General features: G+C 31.3%; 4 protein-coding genes and 3 long non-coding RNA genes across 23 annotated transcripts; 5 read left to right on the top strand and 2 right to left on the bottom strand.

Moving 5' to 3' along the window:
• The first annotated feature begins 992 nt into the window (after positions 1-992).
• On the top strand, positions 993-5,078 carry LOC139905881 (uncharacterized). Its single transcript, XR_011780990.1, has 2 exons — positions 993-4,502; positions 4,555-5,078. It is a non-coding gene; the product is annotated as an uncharacterized lncRNA (long non-coding RNA).
• Positions 5,079-8,237: 3,159 nt separating this feature from the next.
• LOC121120713 (uncharacterized) lies at positions 8,238-8,582 on the bottom strand. Its single transcript, XR_005865163.2, has 2 exons — positions 8,444-8,582; positions 8,238-8,374 (listed from the first exon to the last, which is right to left on the bottom strand). It is a non-coding gene; the product is annotated as an uncharacterized lncRNA (long non-coding RNA).
• On the top strand, positions 8,560-12,579 carry app (Palmitoyltransferase app). Of its 8 annotated transcripts, XM_071889709.1 has the most exons (5): positions 8,607-8,764; positions 8,904-9,303; positions 9,674-9,974; positions 10,168-11,673; positions 12,141-12,579. In XM_071889709.1, exon 4 carries the CDS (start codon positions 10,211-10,213, stop codon positions 11,633-11,635), a length of 1,425 nt encoding a protein of 474 aa, XP_071745810.1. In that variant the 5' UTR covers positions 8,607-8,764; positions 8,904-9,303; positions 9,674-9,974; positions 10,168-10,210; the 3' UTR covers positions 11,636-11,673; positions 12,141-12,579. The 8 variants fall into 8 exon arrangements, with proteins under 8 accessions (XP_071745806.1, XP_071745807.1, XP_071745810.1 ...); XM_071889705.1 differs by having other exon boundaries at positions 8,560-8,764; positions 10,168-12,579; XM_071889706.1 differs by having other exon boundaries at positions 8,601-8,784; positions 10,168-12,579.
• LOC139905715 (transcription elongation factor A N-terminal and central domain-containing protein 2-like) lies at positions 8,956-9,351 on the top strand. Its single transcript, XM_071889371.1, has one exon. It carries the CDS (start codon positions 8,956-8,958, stop codon positions 9,349-9,351), a length of 396 nt encoding a protein of 131 aa, XP_071745472.1.
• An 876-nt stretch (positions 12,580-13,455) lies between the features above and the next one.
• LOC139905879 (lipoma-preferred partner homolog) lies at positions 13,456-15,122 on the top strand. The gene is made up of 2 exons (XM_071889712.1): positions 13,456-14,041; positions 14,123-15,122. The coding sequence occupies exons 1-2, from the start codon at positions 13,851-13,853 to the stop codon at positions 14,922-14,924; spliced, it is 993 nt and encodes a 330-aa protein (XP_071745813.1). The 5' UTR covers positions 13,456-13,850; the 3' UTR covers positions 14,925-15,122.
• Positions 15,064-15,419, bottom strand: LOC139905880 (uncharacterized). The gene is made up of 2 exons (XR_011780989.1): positions 15,317-15,419; positions 15,064-15,269 (listed from the first exon to the last, which is right to left on the bottom strand). It is a non-coding gene; the product is annotated as an uncharacterized lncRNA (long non-coding RNA).
• Positions 15,420-15,965: 546 nt separating this feature from the next.
• LOC121120709 (forkhead box protein K2) lies at positions 15,966-21,448 on the top strand. 10 transcript variants are annotated; one of them, XM_040715566.2, is made up of 9 exons: positions 15,966-16,179; positions 17,409-17,702; positions 17,923-18,120; positions 18,369-18,597; positions 18,792-19,132; positions 19,187-19,320; positions 19,440-19,676; positions 19,745-19,820; positions 19,876-20,684. In XM_040715566.2, exons 2-9 carry the CDS (start codon positions 17,419-17,421, stop codon positions 20,066-20,068), a joined length of 1,692 nt encoding a protein of 563 aa, XP_040571500.1. In that variant the 5' UTR covers positions 15,966-16,179; positions 17,409-17,418; the 3' UTR covers positions 20,069-20,684. The 10 variants fall into 10 exon arrangements, with proteins under 10 accessions (XP_040571500.1, XP_040571503.1, XP_040571504.1 ...); XM_040715569.2 differs by having other exon boundaries at positions 16,016-16,179; positions 19,193-19,320; positions 19,876-20,213; XM_040715570.2 differs by having other exon boundaries at positions 16,018-16,179; positions 18,393-18,597; positions 19,876-20,213.
• Positions 21,449-27,030: the final 5,582 nt, after the last annotated feature.

Raw genomic sequence — 27,030 nt, 5'->3', positions numbered from 1 at the left:
TATCCTATACTCTTTCTCTCAAATGTAAACATACTACTTAAGCTTAAAATGTCCAATTATAGAAAAGTAAGATCAATAAACTAAAACCCAAATTATGTGCCCTAAAACTTCAAGCAAATACTTAAAGGACGTCCAATAATTATAGACCTGTATTAAGATATTTTTTGCAAAAATAATCTTTTATTTTTTTAAACCAAAAGTCATTGTGAGTCATGAAACCTATTTGTCTGCCGCTTCGAGAAAAGTTCTAGGCACGAAACACTATTGAAAAGTTGATTCAAGAAATGATATTTGAAGCAATTTTATAATAAATACTAAAGGAGAGTCGGTATTTGATATCATTGATAATTTTTTCCAATAGAAAAACATCCCACTTACTAATATCCCTGCGTTGCTTCATCAGTTTCTTGAAAAACCGTAGCTGGTGTACTTGCAGTGCTTTTTGTAATCCAAAGGCAGGATCTGATAGCATAAAAATCCTAGTGGTCGACTTCACAAATCAATTAATACTGTTATCACAGCAGTAAATAAGATCCAGGCACATTTCCTCAATTCCAGACTATTTCGACAGCTTGGCATTGATAATGATGAAGAGTTATAAAGTTTATTACTCAACACAAAATTTAGATGGCTATCAAAGGGAAACTTCCTGAAACTTTTTCATTCTACGTTCGACTTTAAAACTGGGCATTACGATGATCTAAAAAACATCAAGGATGACATTCAATGAAATTAATTGACAGTTGCATGGATATTATACCAATAATTTCTAAGTTAGATCTGTTATCTCCATCTCCTTATCTAAGTATAAGTTATTCAAACAAAATTTAGACTGCCATTAACTTAAACTAGTTTCAAACCGCTTTGAATTTGATAAAGAAAATAACCTATCAGATTATGACCTTCAAGTGTATTGTGCTCTTCTGGAAGAGTAGTAAGATACATGCCTGAACGATATCAGGATCTTTTATAGCTAATAATAAAAGACTGGGTTGTCCATTCTTCGAAATCAGCATTGAGGAAACAAGAGAGGTAGAGGAAGAAATATTTTTTATCAATCACAATGGGTACATTGTATAAGTTTGTCCGCAAGTCTTCTATCTTAAAATTGGAGACAACGACAATGGATATTTGAAATTCAATTATTAGAACCTTTTAATAATTAGCAAAGGGAAGAATATATTTTTGGATTAGGAGGAGAGATACCTCGGCTTTTCGAGGTATTCGGACAATTAGCACCTTGGGGTACCATGAAAGTACATGGAAGGCCTCATTATGTGGAGGAGGTTATCCGTAGACTGAGGAAGGAGGCCGGAGGAGATAAAATCTAATTAAGTAAAGTACTACAACTTTTTCTTGTATCTACCATAAACCATTACAGTATAGGATTATATTGGTATCATATAGAAGAAATGATGTGTCATCAAATCGAATAACTCCTCTAACAGAAAATGAACTTAAAATACATAAATAGAAATATACAATACAAACTCTAATGATTATCTAACCTATTATAGCAATTATGATCCATTGAGTCTATATATATTCCTCTCCTCCTACTTCAACAATATATTGCTCGTTTCGTTAGAACGGTCATTCAGTGTAATTGAATGTTTTTTTTTTTAAATCAAATGAACAAGCTTTGAATTAACGAACGTGGGGATCTATGTCTTCTTTTTAGTAAGTTTAAACCTGATATGGAGGCACTCGTATTACTATCCGTACACCAAATACACCCATCCCATTATTTTCATTTTGGAAGAACAACTTATATGTGCTTATGGGGGTGGGGAGCCAGCCTGAAATAGTTTGGGTAACCCTTATTAACTTCATAAAAATGTAAGAAAATCGTATTTCAGTTGGGAACATTCCTTTACAAAAAAGAAAGATTCATCGGAGATGGGAGTGTCTCTGAGGGAACTGATGTCTGAGTTTTCTTAGAGTGGCCAGCTTGATAAGAGATAAACTCGTCAACCAAAGACAGCAGAGTGTCACAGATACACCATAGAAAAAAAGATTCCAGCTTATCTTAGGAGATAACTTCAACCATCTTTCCTTGCAATCTTTAGAATTATTGTTTAACTCACACTTTTTTTTATGTTATCTCTTTAGAGGTAGAAACGGAAAAAGTAATACCAATTAATATAAATGATCAAAAATTCGACAGATTTTATTGCTCTTTTAAAATGGCGAGCACGCTCCTGCTCTCTCTCTCGTAATTCAAAACAATAAACGCACTCTCGCTCAAGAATTCAATTGATCTTTTTTATTAAGACGGCATTACGTAATTTTGTCTAAGACTATTTTGCCATAAACCATTTTGCGTCAAGGATAGTTCGCCTTATAAATAAATTATGATAGAACTATGCCCAAAATTTCTATATATATGTACATACTATCAAAATTTAATTACTCAGTGGTCCATTAAAATCTTAGAATTAAAATTTGACAAGATATAATTTATTAATTAACAATAGAATTTCAACATAATTAATACTAAAAATAGATATGTGTCTGAGCTGTCTGAGCATTGAACATTAATGGAGCCGCCCTTAGCAGCAATTAAGTCTTCCAAGGGCAGGTGGAAGGCCTGGCACCTACTGCGGATGTAGTCCTCTATTATGGCGTCCATTCCTGGTTGGCAGTGTCATTGAAGGCTTCGGTGTTTGGAAGACGGACACTGCTGACCTTCCTCTCAGTTTGGTCTTTTTGGCCCTTATTCCTCTCCAACGTTTTGGACTTGCTGACGGCGTAGACGGAGGTCCTGAAGACGCCCTACTGCTTGGAGTGTGCGAATGGAAATTTGTCAATCACGTTCAAGTGTCATTTTCTCGACTTCTATGTAAACTAGAGAGCTCAGATTTGTTTTGTTTTTTTGTAACTAATTGTGTATGCTTTAATACATCGAAATTTGAATTGATTTCAATCGCTCAACCTTCATTAATGATTGAATTAGTAAGTGCTCAGATTACAATTAACCCCCGGTACATAATGAGATCGAACCGGAGACAAAATAGTTAATAAAATCAGTATAATAAGAAAGATAGGACAACAATTCGAATGGAAAAATTGCTAATCACAACTTTGTCATCAATTATCATTCATGTTAGAAAAGACCAATGGATTGACGAACAAGCCTAATACTAAGAAAAAACCTAATTCCATCATTCGTCCAACAGAAAACAACCTTGTAACGCGTTTTATAGTAATGCACATTGCATATTTTGATTAAAAAATTCAATGGGAACATCAGAATCAACCAAAAATAAACAATAACGACGTATAAACCTCATTTATTTATATTTGAAGGTGAAATATTATTTAGAAAAAATGTTTGAGGCAAAATTACCTCAGGCAAATAGTTTAAAGTAAAAGTAATTGGCACTATTCAAGATAAATATTATTATTTTTTATTGGCAGCTTGGCATTTTTAGGAGACAGAGAAGAAATATTATGATATTGAGAAGTTTAATGTAGCTGTTGTGTTTGGTCTACTAATAGATATTATGATAAAATCTGGCCGCAAAAAAATCAGCCTATCAGTTAAATTATCAAGGCTACAACAAGTATATACTGAAAATGAGAATATGAGGACAAAATCACCCTATGAAATTGATGGCTGTTTCGGCAAAAATACTATTTCTTATGAATACCAAATTTACTGCTGAAGACAATGAAACAGTCTTTTGTATACCTTGTCAAGCCTAAATATTTTTCCTCTATGATAAAGACATGCTTTTAAAAAAATAGGGAAATTTATCATTTGGTATGCCAGAAAAAATGATTTTGAGGCGAAGACGGGAGCGACTATTATAGCTAAGGGTGATAATTTTGGTAAGAATAGAAAAGCGTGCGAGGAGAAAAGAAGAATTACTTATGGCATCATTGATTAAATAATATACATCTTCTTCTATCAATCATGAACGTTATCATTCCCGCCTTTATTATTCAATATTAATATAATATGAGATGGTGATAGTCGAAAGAGAACTAAAATAAAATCCCCAAAATGACGTCGCCTTCTGTCTGGATTTCTGGAAATGGAGGCCCAGGAATTTGGAAAATACTTACCGGATGAGAAACAGATGGTTTGTCGGATTTGTCGATATAAATGCGCCTTTAGTCCCCTGTCTAGAATTACACGCCACTCATTATCCTCATCTCATAACAAGAGTATGGATATTCATCTATAAAATCAATTTGACGATGAATACATCAAGTCAGACTTTAACTTTGATCTCACAACGATGCTTATTGCATGTAATGTAACCTTATCCATTGCTAATCATCTACGTTCAAAAAATTTATGGAGAAATACAAGGGTAAACATATTGGTTCACGAGGAACCATCATTAAATTAATGGAGGATGTTGGTACTGATGTCATATATAGAAATACATATAAAAATGTTTTGAGTCATCCACACCAAATGATGATCAAGTTATCAGTAAAAAGTATTTACGAATATCGAAATGGAACTCTGAATTTTGTACTATCTCACAGTAAGTATTCAATTTTTTTTAAATCTAACCATAAAATATGATTTTATTTTAGCTAAACATATCAAGAATTATGATACACAACTCAGTAAAGGGCAAAAACAACTGCTTAAATGGTCACAACAACGGGGGTAGTAGCTTTGGATGGTTCGCAACTAGTTTGTCTGAGACTACTTACTTCGCTTTAAGACTTGGTTATGATAATTAGGTTTTCCAATATTACATAGTCAATAAATATTACTTTTTTATCACTAAAGGCTTAGCTATGGTTGATGGGCTCCAAGAAATGGTGTTCAGAAAACTCATAAAAGGCAAAAACAACTGTTTAAATGGTCACAACAACGAGGATAGTTACATTGGGTGTTGCATTATAATTAACAATTGTGTATATCCATCATGATAATAGAATGTTGTTATATAAGCATACCTAAATAACGGGGAAATCTTTTTGATGCTCTTAATAGGGAGTAATATCGCCGGACATTACTACATAATTAGCTTTTGCTCTAAATCTTTACGATGAATTTATTTATAACATTTTTTTATTAGTATATTTATTGTCTAATTTTATGATTTTGACATTTACTTTATTATTAATAATTAGTTAGATCTCATCGGTAGAGATATATCTATCCTGTGCACAATTGTATATAGCAACTTCCACATGAAGAAGAGGGGTGATTATCTTTTTGATTAAACTCCACGTCTCGCTTGTGTATTGCAACCTAAAGTTATGACATATTTAACTGAATTCCGATGTTAAAACAAGAAAAAATTATCTGGATCAATCTATTATTTCAATATTCTGTATTTATAATTTATTATTATTAATAGTTATATGATTTTAATTGTTTAATTTTGTATATTTAACTTAAATGTTTAATGGTTTATTTTTTAGTATGTAGATTATATTTAATTAAAGCCTTCTTTTTTAAACTTTGAGCTTCAAATATATTTCAAATACTCTACTTTGTCGTTTCATTTGCTATTATTCTGAGAATAAGGTTCATAATGAATTACAATTTCATGGAGTGTAACGTTTTCAAATCTACTGAAACGGATTAAAAACGTCGAAGTCAATTATACGTAGTATATCTTCATTAAACATTTTGCTAATAAATACATTCGTTATACCCTCAAAAATCATAGTAAAGCAGGCAGATGATAATCACATCAGTATTTTAAACAATGACACCATATGTATTTTTTCGCCCCTCCTCCTTGCACGCGTTTTTCTCTACAATATAATCAACTATAATTATAGCATTACTAACGGTGATAATTTTGGTAAGGATACAAAAGCGTGCGAGGAGAAGGGAATGAATACTTATGGCATCTTTGATTAAATAATAAACATCTTCCTCTATCAAGAACGTTATCAATTCCCCCCTTATTATTCAATATTAATATAATAGTAGATAGAGAACTGAATAAAATGCCTAAAATAACGTCTCTTTCTGTTTCAATTTCTAGAAATGGAGGCCCAGGAATTCGGAAATACTTACTGGACGAGAAACATATGGCTTTTCGGATTTTTGATATAAATGTGCCTTTAGTCCACTGTCTAGAATTACTCATTATCCACATCTCATAACAGGAGTATGGATATTCATCCATAAAATCAAGTTAACGATGAATGCATCAAGTCAGACTTTAACCTTGATCTCACAAAGATGCTTATTGCATGTAATATAACCTTATCCATTGCTAATCATCCTTTGTTCAAAAAAATTATGGAGAAATACACGGGTAACCCCGTCACTTCCCGAGGAACCATCATTAAGTTAATGGAGGAGGTTGGTAATGATGTCATTTATAAAATACCCCCATTGTAAATTGTGAAGTTGAGATAGTTTTCAGGATGTTTTGAGACATCTACACCAAATTACGATCAAAAATAAAAAGTACAAAATATTTACTAATTTCGAAATGGAACTCTGAATTTTGTACCATTTAAGAGTAAGTATTCATTTTTTTTTTAAATCTAACCATAAAATATGATTCTATTTTAGCTAAAAATATCAAGAATTATGATACACAACTCATTAAATGGCAAAAACAACTAGTTTGTCTGACACTAGCTTCTTCACTTAAAGACTTGGGTATGATCGTTAGGTTTTCCAATATTACATAGCCCATAAATATTACTTTTTTATCACTTAAGGATTAGCTATGGTTGATATGCTCCAAGAAATGGTGTTCCGAAAACTCATAAAAGGCAAACACAACTGCTTAATAGCAGCTGATAATCACATCAGTATTTTAAACAATGATACTTAAGTCTTTCTCCCCCCTCTCCTTGCACGCGTTTTTTTTCTCTACAGGATTATCAACTTTTGATGCTTTACAGAATTAAGAACCTTGATACCATCGTCCATCACCTGCCTGTTATATGATTGGTGGGGAATAAATGAATTACTGCCTTAAAAAGGAGAACATTCAACTTTTAAAATAGCATCAACCGGTTTTCTTTTTATAATCGCTATACTAAGTTTTTTCTTTACAAACATTCCCTCTTTAGACATGAGCAAGGTTGTATCCAGTTTCAGCTATTTTCACATGTCTAGGTCTCAGTTCATGTTCTATGGTTCCATTCTTAGTTCAGCCGTTAATTGAAACTTTATAAACATATATTTGTCACTAAAATAAAATCTAATTTAGAGATCACCTTAAAAAATTGATACCCTAATACACACACTAAAATAAAAATTTGGAAGAAGTTGACATTTTTGTGACCTTTGACCTTTTTACATGAACATAAAACTGTACTTTATTGAACAAAAATATTTTTAACTATTGCTTTAAGCATAAAAAGGCTTTAATGATCACAACATTCACGAGTTTCTTCTTATTACTCTGAAAATTGATTAATAAATAAGCATACATGGTTGAAAAAGTATTTTTCGTGTATGAGGGTTTGGCGGCCGTTTTTTTTTCTCTTCCTGCAAAATACTACCAACATATGTAGTCACTAGAAAAGTACGGCTTAAATTTAATTTACTTATTTCCATAAATGAACACCCACCCAACTAAATGACCTTTTTTTAGAAAAAAAAATACCGTAGTTTTCTTTAACCGAGATCAATAAGCAATATTATTCGGTATCGGGTTGAGTTTGTCGGTTCCCGTTCTTTCAGTTTAAGAAGCAGAACCATCAGATCGATATATGCATAACTTTAGGTATAATGCATATCAAATATGATTAGTGACTTGATTTAATATATTTCTAAACATAAGATTTGCTTTAGAATTAAAATTCATCGGCTATGTCATACCTCTGCTCAATGTCAATTTGTTAACTATAATTCACATAAAGATCACAAGAATTTGATGAAATAATATTAGACACCTAAATTTGATAATGAATATCTTCTTCAGATGTCATGATTAAGAGTTAGGTAGATTCCGGGATATTGTATCCCATTCACATATATAAGGAAGTCATTATCAATATAAGGGCGACTCACGGAACTTCTGAGAGACTTTGTACATTATCTGAATTAAATTATAAATGTTTATTCGGGTATAGGAGTGAATGTACTTAATTGTTTAAATAATTAATTTCACAATATAATACTTTAAATCTGAATATATTATGTTAACATAGATAAATATTTATTTATTTGCAAAATACTTATTATTTGCATGAAATACTCTGTGCAAATGACGCAATTTGAAATGTAACAATTCACCACAAACTGATAAGTATGTGGTGAATTCATTGACTTTTTGTTCTCATTTGAAGAGTAGAAATCCAAGTGAATTCTTCCTAGTTGGTTCTTCACTGCTATTACGAAATATCGTGTAGGATTGGTATGGCAAGATTTACAAACACCAGCAGGACATCATCATATGATAATATAATTTAAGTTATGCTAATAGTAATATCATCAAAAGATCATCATTAAAGGTTCGAATGGGAATAAAAAATTATGTTTAGTCACCTTTAACTCTCCTTTCCTTTACTTTTCAAAGGCATAAAGGTCAAGCATCGAGTGTGAACAGAGGATAGCCTGATTGACAACAATGTGTACATAAGGACATCAGAGAGGGAGTTTCTTGAAAAAGAAAGGAAATAATTAATAACACAATTATTTTTTTAATAGTAGTTGTAGCTTGTGAGTAGCATATTCAGAATAGTATTTATTCATTTTTCTGCTAAAAAAGAGTAGAAGGATAAACGAGGGGAAAAAGGAGAAGCAAAAGGGAGCGCGTACCTACTCATTACTACCCTAACTGAGTTCAAGACAACGACGAAGCAAGAAGTAAATATATAGTATTGCTAGTAAATAAGAAAGAAGGATTGCCCAATGACATCATACTTCTCTTCTTTTCTTTCTTGGTTCTGGGGCTCATATGACGTCATTGGTGTGTTCATTTAGTACATTCTTTTCATTTTAATAGCTCTTTGATGAAGGGGGCTTCTTGAATCAACACTACGATTATTTTTAATTTTATGGACAAATTTGTGATACGATCCCCTCGTCCAACTCCATCATTCCAATCCAAATTCAAGGAGACAGCCGCTGCATGTCTCACACAGTCCAGAATTGAGGATTTAGCGGGAGTTGTGAATTTAAAAGAGTTTGAAGAGCTTAGGCGCCGTTTGGAGTCACGTCAAGGAGATCATCATAGGGAAGTGATTCACACTCTTCGAAAGAAGAATCCATCCTCAAAGATCATCAGAAAATCTGGAATACTCGAGGCCTTGAGGCGACGAAAGGATATTCCCGAGGGACTGGAGCTGTACAATGAGTGGAAAAGACTCCTTGAAAAAAGAAAAGACTCGAGTACAAGGGATCAAGTAATGCCCCAATCCCCCAATGCCCCATTCTCACCTCTTCACTACTAATTCCATCATATCCAGGACTCGACATTTCAAACATCTTTTTCTTCTTCTCATCATACATTTCGGAGAAATTTCTCCTTTTTTCTCATGAATGTCCTGAGTACGATAAAGAGTTTTTGATAGTCAAGAAGTTTAGCGTAGAAGGCCCAAATCCTTAATTCCGTTTAAAAAAAAAAAATCATTTAAATGTACAAAAAGGCTTAAAAAAACTGAAATCCATAGCAGATACCCGTATTTATGAGGGTATCAAATAGTACTTCAAATTGTATTGTCTTTCAATATTTAGTTGCTTAATCATATTCCCTTTTCAAACTTTTTTTTATAGATAGAAGTAAAATACGACAATGAAACAGAAAAAATAAGAAATAAATCAAATGAATTGATGCTTAAATCCGTTTCGGAATGTTGTAATTCAAAAAGAAGAACAATATTTCCTAAGGAAAGAGGCATTCTTCTTAATCTGGAGAAGAGTATTTTTCGTCAATGTGACAACAAATCTACAAAGAAATATAGGAGATTAAGCCGCAAAATAATTTTTGCTCTGAGGAATCAGTCCGTGTGCTTAAAGTTATTTGAAGATCCTGAAGGTTTCTTACAGCATTATCTTTAGAACAAACATTGATGAGGTAGACTTGATTACTTATTTTACAGTTTTATTAATCCATTTTTAAATCCTCTTTTATAATGTTGGTTATTATTTGTAGCCAAAAACTTAATTAGTAGACAATGTTCGGGGTTTCTAAGCTGTAAATCTACTCGTTCTTTGTTTAAGCTATGTATTATTTTTACTACATGATAGTAATTTATCTTATTTGTTAGGATATACTATTATGAAAAGGAGGATCATTTCTTGGAATGAATTATGACTAAGGCCTATTACCATCCTGAAGGGGATAACCTCATCAAAATGCAAGACCTTGGGACAAAGAACCAAACTTCATCTGAATTCCGTCCTCCCTTACATCATCATTTGTACAATCCACCTCATGTTGTACCTACATTGGCTCCAACGTCTTCAAATACAACTACTAATACTATTCGTAGACAATCTAATAAAAATATTCAGCGAAAGTGGGAATTATTTCCTGGGAAAAACAAATTTTATTGTGATGGAAGGATTGTTATGGCCCGTCAAGCTGGAATTTTTTGGTTAACATTATTTCTTGTGATTGGAACGTCTTCACTATTTTTTGCATTTGACTGCCCGTATCTTGCAGTTCACGTTAGCCCTGCAATCCCTGTTATTTCAGGAGTACTCTTCATTTTTGTTCTTTCAAACTTATTCAAAACATCTTTCTCAGATCCTGGTATAATTCCAAGAGCATCTAAGGAAGAGGCTTGGGATACTGAAAGGCGTGAGGCTTTAATCAATAACAACGGAAACCTTCCTGGCACTGCTTATCGACCACCACCAAGAACAAAAGAGATTTTTATCAAAAATCAAAGTATTAAATTAAAGTATTGCTTTACTTGTAAGATATTCAGACCTCCCAGAGCAAGCCATTGCTCTATATGCGATAACTGCGTCGAGCGATTTGACCATCATTGCCCTTGGGTAGGCAATTGCGTGGGAAAGCGAAACTACCGATACTTTTATTTTTTTCTAGTTTCCCTTGCATTACATTGTGTATTTATATTTTCATGCACCATTGCGCATTTAGTTATCTTATCTCGAAGTGATCCTCTGACACCTCGTGTGAATGCCTTGGCATCTACGAATAATTCCTCGTCAGGCAATATCATTGATGCAATTAGAAGTTCTCCGACTTCCATTATTGTTTGTATTATATGTTTTTTCTCCGTTTGGAGTATTCTGGGCCTCTCAGGATTTCATACTTATTTGGCTTCATCCAATTTAACAACCAATGAGGATATTAAAGGCTCGTACTCCTCCAAACGGAACAATCATCATCAAGAAGCTATAAATCCTTTCAGCGCTGGAAATATGTTTTCGAACTGTGCCGTCGTCCTTTGCGGACCACTGAATCCGTCCCTTATCGATTCTAGAGGTGTAGTAACTGAAGAGTATATTTCGGCAAATTTAATTGGGATTGGCTCTCAAGGAGGAGGTCCAGAAGATCATCTTACCTCAAGGACTTCAACGTATGGTGCTTTAGAAGAGCCAAAATCTGTTGATTCCAAATCTTCCTATCCCTCTGATCTTGATCGTACTACAATGATTGGTTCTGCACTTGACTTAGACGACGTAGAAGATGGATGTAGTAAATCTGTTAGTGGGACCAATGATGCATCTCAAGTTGGTCTTCTTAAACTATCCACAGTTTGAAATAAAAAAGTTAAAACAAACACAATTGGTACAAATTGGTGAATAAACAAAATTTGCTTCTCAATGTCTGGTGGAATCGTTGGTGTGCCCCGTCTTTGTTACTCACTTAGGGCATTTATACAAATATGTACAATAAATTAAATACCAATGTTTTTTTGTAGAATACTGATGATTAATTTTTTTTAATATTCCTGTATTTGAACGTTTATGCATAATGAACAATAATTCTTAGCAATCTCACAACTATCTACTATATTTAATTAAATAAGGTAATGTGTAGGTATGCCATTAATATATACTCATTTACAATATTCATCTTTATTTATTCACTGATAGTATTTACGGCAGAAGTGCAATTATTATCTGAAATTATTTTAATGGATAAAGGGATTGCCAAGAATTATTTTATTTGTGTCGGTTTTTCTTTGGTAAAAGTAATAGTAGAATAAAGAAGTGTACACTAATGATTCCAGGCTGTATTTACATACATATTAATATATCATAGTAAGAAAAAAAAATTGCTTCTTATACTGGAAGATTGTCATGATCAAAATAATAGTAGTATGTACTTTTTTTATAAATGAAAAATATCATCATTTTTGGAGTATATGAATTATTCCAAGCACATTATATATTTAAACATTTACAAAATAGCCAAAATAAAATAACAAATCATTCTTTCTATTTTTTTTCTCTCGCTCAATTCCTCATTTCTTGTACATCCTTAAAATCGCATAAACTCTGTTAATTTCATTCCCTTTTTTATTAATTATTATCATTCTTCATTCGAAAACGATATAAACTTATATGTATAGATATCATCTCCTTCTCTCAATTTTTAAGTATTATTGTGTCACACTCATTACGGATACGTCATCATACCTATTATAATTTATTAATTAATCAAATAAATGGAAAGCAAGTCTTAGAAGCTTCAAAAGTTATTAGTATTATGCCATTCTTGTTTCTTTTATCAAAAAAAAAAAAAAAAAAAAATTAAGTGAGAACTGAGCAGAAGATTGATGATGTCAATATCAATTAATAATATTCATGATAACATTTTCCAAATATAGTTGTACTCTTATCGTATATCATTTCATATTATGTGTTAAACCCTTCAATTATTAAAATAATTCATGCTAGATTTGTCGATAAAAAATTTAGATTGAAATACAAATTATTTGTTTATGAATGAATCCAAGGGTATTACCATGGATGAACTAAGGCCTAATGGAACAAAAGTGTTAGAAAATAATTATTTTGAGACATCATCTGCGGTTTAAGTTATCAAAGTCTAGATAATATTCATCATAATTAAATATATTACAATTTAGCTACGTCCCTGGATTTATTGAGGTTAGAGCGAAATTGCATTAAGACGTTTTTTTGCTTTGAACTTAACGCGACTCATAATAAATTATAATACTAAGTTAGATAATTTTCTATTTGTGATCAATACTGCGAGAAAATTTTCCATATCCATTGTGAATAGTATATCGATTATGATATCTCTAATCGTCGAAGTCCCGAAACCTTTTTTGCTCTGAGCCCATGGTCGTACAAAGTTATTGAATTTTTTTGCTTGTTTATCAAATAACGATAATTTTAATTGAATATTATGAGTGTATTATTTAACAATGTACGCCAAACATATCATTTTTGAGAAAAAGGTCTTCTGTTCCTTTTTTGCTCAAGGCCCTCGATTAATTATCACTTATAATAAGATAAACTATTATACAGCTGTATAATAATGACGTTTTGAGTTTCATCTCATGCATTGTTGATATTAATTTGCTAGCTTCATCTGGATCAAAGTTGATAGTAGTAGTGTGAAGGTACGTTCTTCTGATGGACGTATGTACCTACGAAGACAATCAACCTGTGCGCTTCCATATAAATATAATATATATATTGGTGGGTACTGGGTATGCATGCTTTGCTTTAAGTATTATGAAAATAATATGTTAAAGAAGAGAAGGAAGGAGGGAAAAGAAGTATCAATTCTGTTCATCGTCGATGAGCAGCGACTGATGAGAAGTGAGATTGCAAAAGGAGGAATTTATTCATACACAAGGAATAATATCAAAAAAGAAAAGAAGTAAAAATAATAATGTAATGTAATGACATTAAAAACTGCAAATCCCTCGCCCGGTTTTGGTGGTCGTTCCTTCTTGTTCTATAGTAGGTGAATATATTGTCTTGGAGAAAAGAAAAGATGAAGGGTGCATTATCGGGGATTCAACAAAGAAATGGAAGCAATGTTTCCGAAAGCGAGGAAAGACGTGAAGATATTCCTCCAGTTGTTCCACAAAGTACAGATGTTAAATATCAAACCCCATCCTACGCCAGAATTCTCCAATACCTCTCCAATCAATATAGCAACAATTCTCGTGGAAATTATATCCGGTATTATTTATTTTATTTATAAAGGAAAAATATGAAACCATGACATACGTAACGAGGATCTTTAATATTCTTAACCTACAGGGCTCCTGTGGGTGTACCAGCTCAACTCATCAAAACATCTGCTCCCCCACCTCCCTTTCAAGAAGAATATCAACCCGAAGATCCACCTCCATCCCCTGTTTCTTCGAGTTACTCTGAATTAAGACAGGCCATACGATCCTTTGAACCGGACTATTCTTCCCTCTATGATCATTTACTTCCTGGTACTACAGGAGGAGAATATTTTGGAAATTGTAACAAATGTGGTGGAATGATTGTTGGAGAAGGGAGTGGCTGCTCTGCTATGGGAAGGATTTATCACTTACATTGTTTTACATGCTTTGTTTGTACCATTTCATTGCAAGGGAAACCTTTTTATGCACTTGACGGGAAACCCCTTTGTGAAAATGATTATTTAAATACACTAGAAAAGTGTGCTAAATGCTTACAACCTATTATGGATAGAATATTGAGGGCCACGGGGAAGCCATATCATCCACAATGCTTCACTTGTGTTGTATGTGGACACTCCTTGGACGGCATTCCTTTCACTGTTGATGCAACGAATCAAATTCATTGCATTCAGGACTTTCATAAAAGGTTTGCTCCAAGGTGTTCTGTTTGTAAAAAACCTATTATGCCTGAAGAAGGGCAAGAAGAAACCGTTCGTGTTGTGGCCTTGGATCGAAGTTTTCATGTAGATTGCTACCGATGCGAGGACTGTGGATTACTATTGTCCAGAGAAGCATCCGGACATGGATGCTACCCCCTTGATGGCAGAACTTTTTGTAAGGCATGTAATACCAAAAGGATTCAAGCACTTACTTATGGGATCGGTCCCTAAATTGTGATTCCGTGCACTCACTTTATTTTACCCAACTTTTGTGATTCATTAAGTTATTATTAATTATAATTATTTATTTTATTCTGTTAAGGTCTAAATTTAGTTAATTTGATGTACCAAGTGATATAAATATGATAAATTAATTCATCAACAATCCCCCATATATTATTATGAAATATATACATTATTATATTTTAATATACGTAAAAATGTTATCATATATTAGGACCTTATAAAAATTACTCTCCTTTTGAATCATATTGAACGTGGATTCGAAATTGTTTTTCCAAATATAGAAGTAGGCATAAAAGAGTAGGTGTATGCATTGGAATGGTGACCTGCTTACTAAAAAAACATAATATTGGAATGCAAAGAAAAGTGAGATGATTCACAAATGGGATTAGACCTCTCTTCACGCAAGGATGCGTCGATGAGTACTAGTACTCTTGTATTAGTATATTTTTATATACCTATTCTAAGCAATGCAGTTTCCTACACAGACAATGAAATACTATTTTGAATTCGTGCGGCAATACTTCTTTATACTGAGATTATTATATTTAATGATCCAGAAATAGACTTGGAAACGTGCGGTTCCTCCTTTTTGCTTATGCCTTATTTGAGAATGTAAGCAGAAAAACAATGTTATTTTTGAATTTTTCCATTTGTAGGCTATTAGTTACTTTCTACAACATCGACTGATCGTCATCCTTTCTACATTGAATAACAAATAATAATATGTATTTTTGATCCCACTAGGTACTTCCTCTTTCTCGTGCGGAAGAGGAGCGAATGATTATGTAATGAGTAATGACCAAAGGATTAATCCATCTATAGTAATACTTTAGAAAATTTAATTTTCTATACTACTTTACTAATAAATAATTTAACACACATATTATTAACGAAATCAGTGGTTCTTTTAAAAAACAAAACAAAAAAAAAAAACAGTGAACTGCTGTCCTGCTATTAATAATTATTATTATCAACTACTATCACGAAGCTGATATAATAATAGGCGCTGTTACAGCTTATTTCAATGTAGAGGGCGGCGGCAAAGCCGTCACGTGTAAAAAACGAGAAAGAAAAACAAAATAATAATAATACAACTCTGTGAGAATTTGCTACGTCCTTAACTTCTTTATTTTTTTGTCGTTTTCTCTTGAATTATTAGTGTATTTGACTTCAAATCCATCTCAAAACATCATCCAAACTACTCAACATAGGAAGTCTTATAAGGGGATATTTCATTTAGGTAAGTAAGAACCATTCAGGAGTAGAAAGAGACGATTTATTGAGTAAGGTGGAGACGAATAAAAAAAAAAGTACATAATATAATTGTATACATAACCTCAAAATGGAAAAAGGAAGAAAAAAACAACATTGCGCATATTTACAACAGCTGTTGTGGCAGCAGCTTCGACATGATGATAACAACCGGCTGTGGCTGATGCTATCTTGCTGCTATGTATTCCTTCCTTTTATAATTTCTATTTTCTATATATAATGAATCCCTGTATTTATTAGTGAATTAAGTACATATGCATTTTGGATCGTGATTGTTACTCCTGATGATCAGACAACCTTCTCCCATTCTTCATACGAGGATCTTTCTCTCTTCAGACTTAAAATAATAATAAATACATAATGTAAACAATTTGCTTTCTACACCTAATTTCTCGATCATCATGTGTTATATATATTATTTACAATATGTTTCGCTGTCGCCCATACTTATTTTTAGCATATATTATGGATTCGATCTTTGAGATGTTAGAAGAGAGAGAGTTATGAAAATTTAAAAAATAGTTTGTTAAATCCCTTGTGACATTTATAATATATATAATAATAATGAATAATAATGAATAAGGAATAATGAAGGAAAAGAGAAACGCCATGATTTGAATGTGCTTTGAGATGATTGGAAGACAAGGGGACTCCCTAGTTGGGAATCTTTATTGTAAAGAGAATCCTTTATTTTTTAATTGATGATTATACATATTTTTGCTAGATACGTAGTGTCCTGTTGGTTTCATTCCTGTCTCCTTTTTTCCTTCCTTCTTCCCATCAGCTCTCTCTTTCTTTCTCTCTCTCTTTGTTTAATCCTTTAGATGGAGGTTTGACTGTAAATTATATACATATACAGTATTCTGTCTATGTTATGTTACGAAGCTTCAGCTTGTATACGTACATACCTACATACATATTTATATTTTGCGCTCCTGTTGTTCCCCTGTTAGCTGCTGTTCAATGATAAAAACAACAATAACACCACAACATACTTTTTTTTATATATACATACTCATACTACAACAACATAGCAGCAGATATCAAAAATATATATCTTTTCCCGTAATTATTATATCATTAATTTTACTATTATCATTATTAACAACTTTTATTTCTACATATGTTAATTCCCTTTGTTTTTATTTTTTCCATTTCTTGTTCCTTCCATCCTTGTTGTATTATTGCATATGAAAGATCGAAGAATATGTCGCATTCAAAGGAAGGAAACCGTCGTCCCATTGCTCGACTCAAAGGGGAGGCATTTGATATCTACATACGCCGAAATAGACTTGTCATTGGAAGGAATTCCTCAACAAAGGGAGAAGTGGATGTCCATATGGGAAACTCTAGCTTCATCTCCCGAAGACACGTCGAAATATGTCATGATCCAAAGGGTCTCTTCTTCCTCCTTTGTAACGGAAAGAATGGAATATTCGTGGATGGAACATTTCAACGCAAAGGAGCCCCTCCACTACAACTCGCAAAGACGTAATTATTTTTATTATATTATTACGTCCCAAAAAAGAATATCCATCATTATCAAATTCACATTTTATATAATCATTAAAGCCCTTTATATAAAGTCCTTCCCTAATCATGAAGATTATCTTGATACAAGAAATTCACAGCTCACTGACTGATGATTCATTTCTCTACATTATATATTATAATTCGTATTGAACAACTTTTAATCATATATTTTTTTTAGGTGTTCTTTAAGGTTTCCGAGCACGAATATCGGACTTCAATTCTGGTCCCTCATAGATGAAGAAGATGTGATAGAAAAAAAAGAAGATACGCCACCTTCGAATGTTATTAAACCCATCAGCATAAACATTCCAAGTAATAATGTTACAAATAGTAACTTTCATAGTTCACCTCCCACTTCTCCAGCTGGGACAATAAGGTAAATAGTAATAAAATTGCAAAATGCAGTACAAATATTTTTAAGTTTTATTAAGCTAATAATGTAGTTTACTTTGAATTTTATATTTTATGTCTTTTCTTATTAATTGTTCCAACTGTTTTGAATATCAGATAAATTAATTGATGAATATATCAATTTTTTTTAAAGCATGAAATAGCGTGGATCGTTAATAATATAGTTAGGTTATTAATAAGTATTTAATTTTTTTAAATTTGTTACTGATCAAGTGTACCCAACTCCTGTCCCACTAGTCCCAATAGTGGACGACTCCATGGGTATGGAGCTATTAGGCGTACTCCTCAACAGCAAACTCAAGTACAGTCTCCTACTTTTCCTCTGGATGTTGACGAAAATAAATCTGATTTAAGTCAAAATAATGTTGTTTATCCATCTTCAGATGACAGCCAAAATGTTTCTCCAACAACAACCATTTCTAATTCTGGAGGAAATTCTCAGGTAATTGCTTATGTTTCTATGTAACTCTACTACCACCTGATTTTATACTTATTCCTCTTGTAAACTACTGAATTTGAGTTTATAGTATATAAGTTTTCTTAATATATTCTGGTCAAGTTCAAAGGAATGTACTGAATATTTAGATTTTTGATATTATGATTCTGTATTATTATTTATTTTAATTAACATTTCAGCAAGATGACTCAAAACCTCCATTCTCTTACGCGCAACTCATTGTGCAAGCTATATCTCAAGCATCTGAGAAGCAGTTGACCCTTTCAGGAATTTATTCTTACATTACAAAAAACTATCCTTACTATCGTACAGCAGATAAAGGATGGCAAAATTCAATTCGTCATAATTTGTCACTCAATAGATATTTTGTTAAGGTGCCTCGTTCTCAAGAGGAACCTGGGAAAGGTTCTTTTTGGAGAATCGACCCTGTATCAGAAGGGAAGTTAGTTGAAGCTGCGTTTCGTCGAAGGAGACAGCGTGGTGTTCCATGTTTCAGAACACCATTCGTATCTTCCACTAGGTATTTTTTTTGCAAATATATAATTAATCTTATATCTGATACTCATTAACTTAGTCGTAGTGCACCCTCGTCACCTAGCAATAATGTCGGAATGTCTGGTTTGATGACACCTGAATCTTTATCAAGAGAAGCTTCTCCTGCTCCAGCCGAGATTCATTTTCAATCAACTAGTCCAGAAGAGCCCATAGGTACCGGAGTTTTTATTTTATTTTTTAATTTAACATCTATAAGGTGTAAAGCAAGTCATTTGTTCTTTTTTTAGTAGTTCTTTTGTAGACTATATTAATATGAATTCAAATGCTTTCAGAAATCCAAAGTCTCTCCGCCCCTGTCATTAACGCTACGGTCTTGACGACTACAACAGCTAATCAACCATTTCAAATGACTGCTGGGCAGCCTATTCAAATTGCAACTACACGTCCGGGTTTAATAGTTACGCATCAAATTGGGAATGGATCTGCTTCCTCAGATGCTGGCAATCATTCTCGTTTAATGGTATCTACGCCACAACTGAAAGTTCTCAACGGGGGAAATAAAGACGATAGTATAATTATATATAACTCTTTTTTTAAATTAATAAATGAAGTATTCTAATATTCTTATTTTATATAGTAAAAGGAGAAACTCATAAAATCATTGCTGGAGCTTATCCTGGAACCCCTGTAATTTTACAGACTGCTGCATTAAGGTTGTCTGGCCTGCTTGCTATTAATTAATTAAATTAAACCATTTTAATACTTTAGTTCATCACCAACGTACCTGACGACTGATGGAGGTGCTGTAAAGCGGGTTTTTGCATCTCATACAATGGAATCCGGCCTTTCTGACACTCCTAAAGTCACTTTAAGTCTTGCTGCCTCTGATGAGCAAAGAAATCATCCTCGTGTTGAAGTCAAATCAACTTTTGATAATGATCATACTCATATAAAGTTATAATCTTTATAAAAAATCAGATGATATGTCATTGTTTTCATTAATTATATTATTTAATTACTTTCCTCTCCCGTCCCTTCCCCAATTACTTATCTCTTGAAATACTTTCTTTGAATTGTTGAAAAATAGCAGAGCAATATAATTTTTTCTCTCTTGTTTCCTACAGAATCTGTGAATAAATCTGGATTAAGTATTTTTTAAATATATTTATATATATATATATTTAAGATATTTACATATTTTATCAAAATTCGATAGTATAATTTCATTAATCTATTTTGAAATTAATTAATATTTCAAATACACTGAAAAATCTTCTCTTTTTTTTTCTTTTTTTTCAATTAAAAAATAAATAAAATGATACACACTTAAAGAGATTCAGCTGAGCAGCATAATATGTTCACATATGCAATGTTAATATATGAAAGTTAACTTGATTTTTTTTAGCAAGGTGCTATAATCAGACTAGATTTACTGCCCTCCATAATTTTTCTGTAAATAATATTAATATTAAATATTCAAAAAAAATTATTTATTTATTAAATTGTAAATGATAGCAAGTAGCTGTTGAAATAACAATAAGAAAATGTAAGAAAAGTTGTGTTCCATAAATACAACTGCTTTTACATATAATATTAGCTCCCCCTTTTTCTCCCCCCTTCCTCATTTTTTTTTTTTTTTTTTTTTTGTAATTAAATTTATGCTTTAAAACGGGGAGGAGTTCTTTGTACTGAGTGGGATTATATTATCATTCTTTATTAAGGTTAATTTAATAAGATGACATTCCAAGTAAGAGCTTTTTTAATAAAGCACTGCAATAATTTTTTTTTAAACTTTGTTTTATTTTTTTCTGCCTTAAAGTTGATTCTTTCTATTGAAATGATATCAAAAAGTAATATCAAATATGATAATTTTTTTTTGATCATAGTAATTCGTTTAATTTAATGTTATTGAAGTGATAAAATTAAAAGAAATTAATTTTTGTGTAATCCACTTGTTAAACATAAGCTTAAAAAATGATGATGATTATTGGGTTATTTTTCGATCACAATTTTGAAAATTAGCATGCTCATAAAAATTCTAAATTTGTAATATTATGTATTTTGGGCACTCAATTCCTAGTCTAAAAAAACTTGTAAAATTACATAAATATTGTTGCTTGTTTTTTTACTAATAAACTTAAAAAAGTTAAAAGTGTTATATCTCGTATGACTGTTTCATGATTGTAACAGTAAAAATTGAAATACTTTGATATTTTAGCAGGTCCTTATCTTATATTTATATGGGAAAAAAATATTCATAACAAATATTCAGATATAGTTGTTGAAATATGCCAAATTCAATTTATGGATCGCATTGAATAATAAATTCATAACAATCAAATTATTTTGTCTTGTCTTTTATTTCTATCTAAAAAGTATTTAACTACAATATATTTTAGATATATTATATTTGCATGGAGTAACCCACCATTGAGTTTTGATTCAACTATTCTCTTTGTAATAAAATTTAACATTTACTCGCCGATAGAAATAAATAAAAGATTGTTTCTAACTTTAAAATTAGGGAATGTTTTTTGGGATAGGGCATTTTGGGTACTTACCTCAGACCTGCGCTTGATTATAAAAAAGTATTGTACATTAGACTATAAATACAAGGCACACTATATTTTTGCTTATAGTAAAGCTAGCCCTAACTTACATTCAATTACCTGGATTCAGGAGTGTTAAGAAAATTGTTGTACACAAAATTTAGAGGGAGAGCCTATGGATTTCCTGAGCCTCAAGATTTATCTATGAACATGTAGATGTTAGTATGTAAATAAATACAATTTATACTCTCCCTTAGAACAAATTTCAAATTCCACCTATGGAAAAATCTATTGACTATTTGTAATCATCCATCAAAGGCAGGTCCGTCGTTACGGGTGTGTGATTGGGGGGGCATTTTGACTCTCCTCATGGAGTATTGGAGTAGTTGAACATTGGATATTTTTGGATGGGTTATTCAGTGACGTTAATAAATCTGTATGAATTCGGTGTGCCTTTGTAAAAATAATATTTCTAATTTTTGTATGAAAAGGACTCGATAAAAGTTTATAAGAATATTATTTTCAAAAAAACCCTTATTGGCACAGTTTAGCAAAAGGGCCCAAAAAAGGCTTGACATTATTCAAAGAAAGGCTGTTTAAAAAAATATATACATTTTCTAAAAAAACAATTTTTTATTGATTAAGGAGCCCCTTTTATTCTTTTGGGAAAAATTGAAAAGACTCATATTTTATTTCTTCCAAAAATGGTCATCTCATAGCAGAGCCTCAAAAATTGAGATCCCACACTAAAAAAAAGGGATATAAATCGTAAAATTTGAATAATATAAAGCCTTGATCAAAGTATTGAAAGGAGTAGTACTTTCATTCTTTTTTCCATTTTAATATAACCAAAAAGGTATCTCATAAAATGGTACTGATTTTCAGAAAATACCGCTTAATACTCCTTTACCAGAGCTTGAGAAGCTAATTTAATAATATATCATAATTTTATTTGTAATATTAGATTTGATTAAAATGTAGTAACTGTTCCCTGTGTACTGAGCGTTACAATACCTCAAACTTTTACTCATTAATTGATTATTTTATCTTCTATATTAATAAAAAGAAGGTTGTTTGTATGAATATAGGAAAAAGAGTCACCGGGTGCACTATTTATTAGAAGTTATCGTCCAAATCGAAAATTGAGATTTTTAAAGATTTAACCCTCGCAAAAGCTAGAATACTGTTGGTTTTTGATAAAAATTGATGAATAGCAAAATTATCAATAACTCAATATCAGTTCTAATTCAATATTTTGAAGAAAAATGGACAAAAATTATAATTTATTTCCTTCTCAATAATTGTTATAGGTTTATAAAATTCTGATGTAAATTTTGTGGCTAAAGCTTTCTTTATAATAGAGTAAAAGTCCAAGTTACAACCCGTATGTGTTGCAACTGTCCCCAATTTTTTCTACAGGAAGTAGGCATACAAATATTTAGTGTAAAAAAGAGAAAGAATAAACCAATAGTTAGCCAATTATTCTAAACTATGGGACTATTGTTCATTAAATTTCATTCTAAGGAATTATTCTACATACCCCTGAGTAACATAACAATTAGTGATGGGACGATTAAAAAAAAATCCCCGATGCGGATTCCGATGCGATTGGAATAAAAATTTCCGATCCTTTAATATTTCAAATAATAGTTTTAAAATACCATTATTTTGCTATCAGGGGGTCCAAAGATTAGAAATATATAAATATATTTTTTTTCCAAAATCCAAAAATTATATTTTTATGAAAAAAGTTTGAAAAATTAAATTTTTCGGAAAAAAATGGAATTATTAAATTATTGAAATTTTTTTTACAAAAATCCACAACTATTCTCAAAAATTTCAAAAACCCACAGCTTTTCCAAAAAAATCAAATAATAATTTTTTGGACAAAAGTTTCAAAATGTATAGTTTTTCTCGGGAAATTATATTTTTCGGACAGAAATTCAAAAAATAAAATATTTTATAAAAAATTGTTTTAAACAAAAGTTCAAATATCCGATTTTTTGAAGACAAATTTCAAAAGTACAAAGTTATTCAAAAAAAATTATATTTTTTGGAAACTATTTTTAAAAATTCAATTAAATTTCAAATAGAAATTTTCTAGTAAAAAGAAAATAGTCTTTTTTTTTTTTTTTTTTTTTTTTTTGAGGGGGTATGTTTTTTATTCATAATTTAGAAAAGCCATAAATAGTTAAATACCAGTTCCCAATACGGATTTTAGAAAAAACACCCGATTCTTCGATTAATTATCCTTTATTAATAAAAATATTTTGTTGTCAGGTGTCAATTTTTCTTTTTTTTCTTCACCTAATCAGTTTTTTAAACGTTCATTGATTGAATTTAATTTTTTTTGTGAACAATTGTGGATTTAAAAAAAAATTTACAATCAAAATCATTTTTTTAAAATTTTTATCAAATTATCCACCAACCAACCTTTGAACCATGCATTCCAGTTATGTAAAACTGCTACAAACTCCAAATTAATATTCGGGCTTTTTCTTCCTCTTTTTAGAGAAAAGACTGAGTGATGCAAAGAAAATATTCTGTTCTAAATTTCTATATAGGATCCAAAAGGTATGAGTCTCAAGAAATGAATGTATGAAATAGAATTTATCTAAAGATATAATGTATTGATAATTATCAAAATAAATTAGAATTCGAACAATATGTCATTAAATACCTTCAATGCAAAAGAAAGATACTCTTCATGAATTTTAAAATGAATATGTATGTATGCTTGTAGTAGATAGCTTTATAAATTAAAATGCATTCATTTTCTTCAGTTAAAATAATAATAGACCCAATCAAGGCCTTTTCAAAGACTATCTCACTAATTAAAGTTTTATATTTATTATGTGTAATGATCAAGTTCTGCTCTCAAAATTATAAGAAAGAGGTGTTTTAAGTTCTATTGCCTGAAATACGAGATAGTTCTATTTTAGTAGAAAAATTTATAATTCATTTTACACCGTCTTTTTATAAACTATTTTGTGAAGAAACTGCAGCGTTTGCAATTCTTGTCGCCGAAAGAGTGATAAAAAGAGATAAGATGTCTTCAATATTTAAAAAAAAAATATTCATAAACTTCATTCCAAAACCTTGTAAAAATACTCATTTACGGTTTAAACCCTAGAGCAAATATAAGTGTGTGGAAACCTTTTATTTTTCTTATAGTTTTTACTAATTCCCTTTATATATATAATATAAATTATATATTTGATATTTTTTAGGAAAGAACAAATAGGTCATTTTGTTTAAAATTACTATGAAAAATCTACTCATTGCAGGCACTTATTTATTATAATCTAGTGCAAGGCCCAATGTCCTCGCTAAAACCGACCCTTAAAAAAATCACAAATACAAATATTAGACCCATTATACTTCTACAGATACTATACACGATTATAAATACGACGGTCACGTTGCAAATGATTTCAATACTCGTATAATCAAAAATTATCCTTGAAGAACAGATAGCTTTTATCTCCAGAAGCTTTCGCATGTCTGGGCGACCTCTTGCGGATCCAGCATTGCCATTGTACGTGTAATGGACTCCTTTAGGGGCCCCGCAGACGAATGATACTTGGCACAGGCCTCATGTTCCACCCTCCCCCAGAGATAAATATCGCATGGGTTCAGGCCCGGGCTCTAAAAGTAAGGACATTTTGTGACCAAGATATCTTGCACTTTTGTGGCCTTTTGGACTGGTGCACTGTCTTGTTGGAAGATGTAATTTCTTAATAGGGCAACTCCATTCATCCGAGGAATGTAAATTAAAAGTGGAAAACCAGTACAATAGCAAAGCTGGATCTACACTAGGTCTCTCGGGCCGTTAATAGTTTCCGGCATTGTGTGGCCGAGTTTATCAAGAGAGATGGATCTGTTAATAAAACATTGAATGTCCCATCTATGTCGTTCGTTATATGGCTTTAAAGATTTCCAATTTTTTTTTGTACTACCCTGTATTTATCCGTGGGGCAATCTTCTATTAATCTTGATAAACACAAAGATAAAAAAACACTATTATGCACTGCAAAGTGGTCAACGTACTAAAGTACATGAGGAATATAAACTTAAGCAATATAGTTTTGATTTTCATAAAAACTGAAGATAATCATTAATTATCTTCATACCCCACTTTGCTCTTGAGGAAAGGATGACATTCAGAGGATCACAGTGAACCACCCATGCAACTACCCTTTCATTTCTAAATAAACACAGCTGCGAAAATAATAACTAACTATTCTGTACCATACTTGCTTAATACAAAACAAAAGGAAGGACTCGGGGCTTGCACTAAATTGAGACGAGTCCGAGTACATACCCTGATTGTGACTGTGGACTTAAGAAATACCTTTGACACAGTTTGCCACAAATTATTATTGAGATGGCTTGAAAAATATTTTAATAATTATTATGGAGATGGCTTGAAAAATATTTTAATAACAACTTCTTAAGCAGGATGAGAAGTTTTATCTCCAACACTAGTCGATGCCAGGTTGATATGGTTTGGAAAAGGAACTCACGAAGGACTTTTTTAGCTTTTTACTGATAAATTATTCAGTGTGCATTTTTCTACTCACGCTATTTTAATTCAAGTTATAGGTTTTATACTTGAATTATCATCGAACTCTTTTCAAAATTAATCTCATTTACCATATCTAACAAAAAAGCTTACAAATAAAGACTCACTAAACTCATAATCCGATCGTAAATTTATTAGCGTAATATGGAATCAAATTACACTTTGTATATATATTGTAATATAGACATATAATTGATTTAGTTCATGCAAATATTTGCATTACTGAATGCATCTTTTTATTGACATCTCTCTTGGATTTTATTATAGAGTAAATGTAAAAGGTAATTTGAAATTTGATAAGATAATAGTTTCATTCAATTATCTCATAATTAAGTACTGATAAGTTTCCAACCAAAAAATGTTGAAAATGTGAGATATATGCCTGCGTATGTACGAATATACTCAGAAGCGTCCACAGGGGTAGGCTGGAGGGGTCCCTCAAAAAAAAAAAAAAAAAAAAAAAAATGATGCTTTTTAATAAATAAAAAAATTGAAATATTTTTCAAAAAATTAAATATTTTAAATTTTTTTTTCAAAATTTCTTATATTTAAACTTTCATTTTTGAATTTCTTTGTAAACAGCTATGAACATTTGATTTTAATTTGATAACAGCTATGCATTTTTGAAGTTTCTTCAGAATAGGTATGGATTATTGGATTTTTTTCAAAAAAAAATTAATATTTAAAATTTAATTTTTTGAGATCAGTTAGAAAATTTTTTGAGAAAAGTTATCGATTTTTGAAATAAAAAAAAAAAAAATTTAATTTTTTGAAATTTTATTACAAAAA

This window comes from Lepeophtheirus salmonis, chromosome 6, assembly GCF_016086655.4.
Source record: "Lepeophtheirus salmonis chromosome 6, UVic_Lsal_1.4, whole genome shotgun sequence".
Classification (NCBI taxonomy): domain Eukaryota; kingdom Metazoa; phylum Arthropoda; class Copepoda; order Siphonostomatoida; family Caligidae; genus Lepeophtheirus; species Lepeophtheirus salmonis.
The sequence above is the reverse complement of the archived record's forward strand: the minus strand, read 5'-3'. Positions and strand labels throughout refer to the sequence as shown.

Coding starts and splice junctions, on each gene's coding strand:
- LOC139905715 (XM_071889371.1), top strand. CDS start 8,956: ATGGACAAATTTGTGATACGATCCCCTCGTCCAACTCCATCATTCCAA.
- app (XM_071889705.1), top strand. CDS start 10,211: ATGACTAAGGCCTATTACCATCCTGAAGGGGATAACCTCATCAAAATG.
- LOC139905879 (XM_071889712.1), top strand. CDS start 13,851: ATGAAGGGTGCATTATCGGGGATTCAACAAAGAAATGGAAGCAATGTT. Junction 14,042..14,122: donor TCTCGTGGAAATTATATCCG/GTATTATTTATT, acceptor CTTAACCTACAG/GGCTCCTGTGGGTGTACCAG.
- LOC121120709 (XM_040715566.2), top strand. CDS start 17,419: ATGTCGCATTCAAAGGAAGGAAACCGTCGTCCCATTGCTCGACTCAAA. Junction 19,321..19,439: donor TAGTCCAGAAGAGCCCATAG/GTACCGGAGTTT, acceptor AAATGCTTTCAG/AAATCCAAAGTCTCTCCGCC. Junction 19,677..19,744: donor CGGGGGAAATAAAGACGATA/GTATAATTATAT, acceptor TATTTTATATAG/TAAAAGGAGAAACTCATAAA.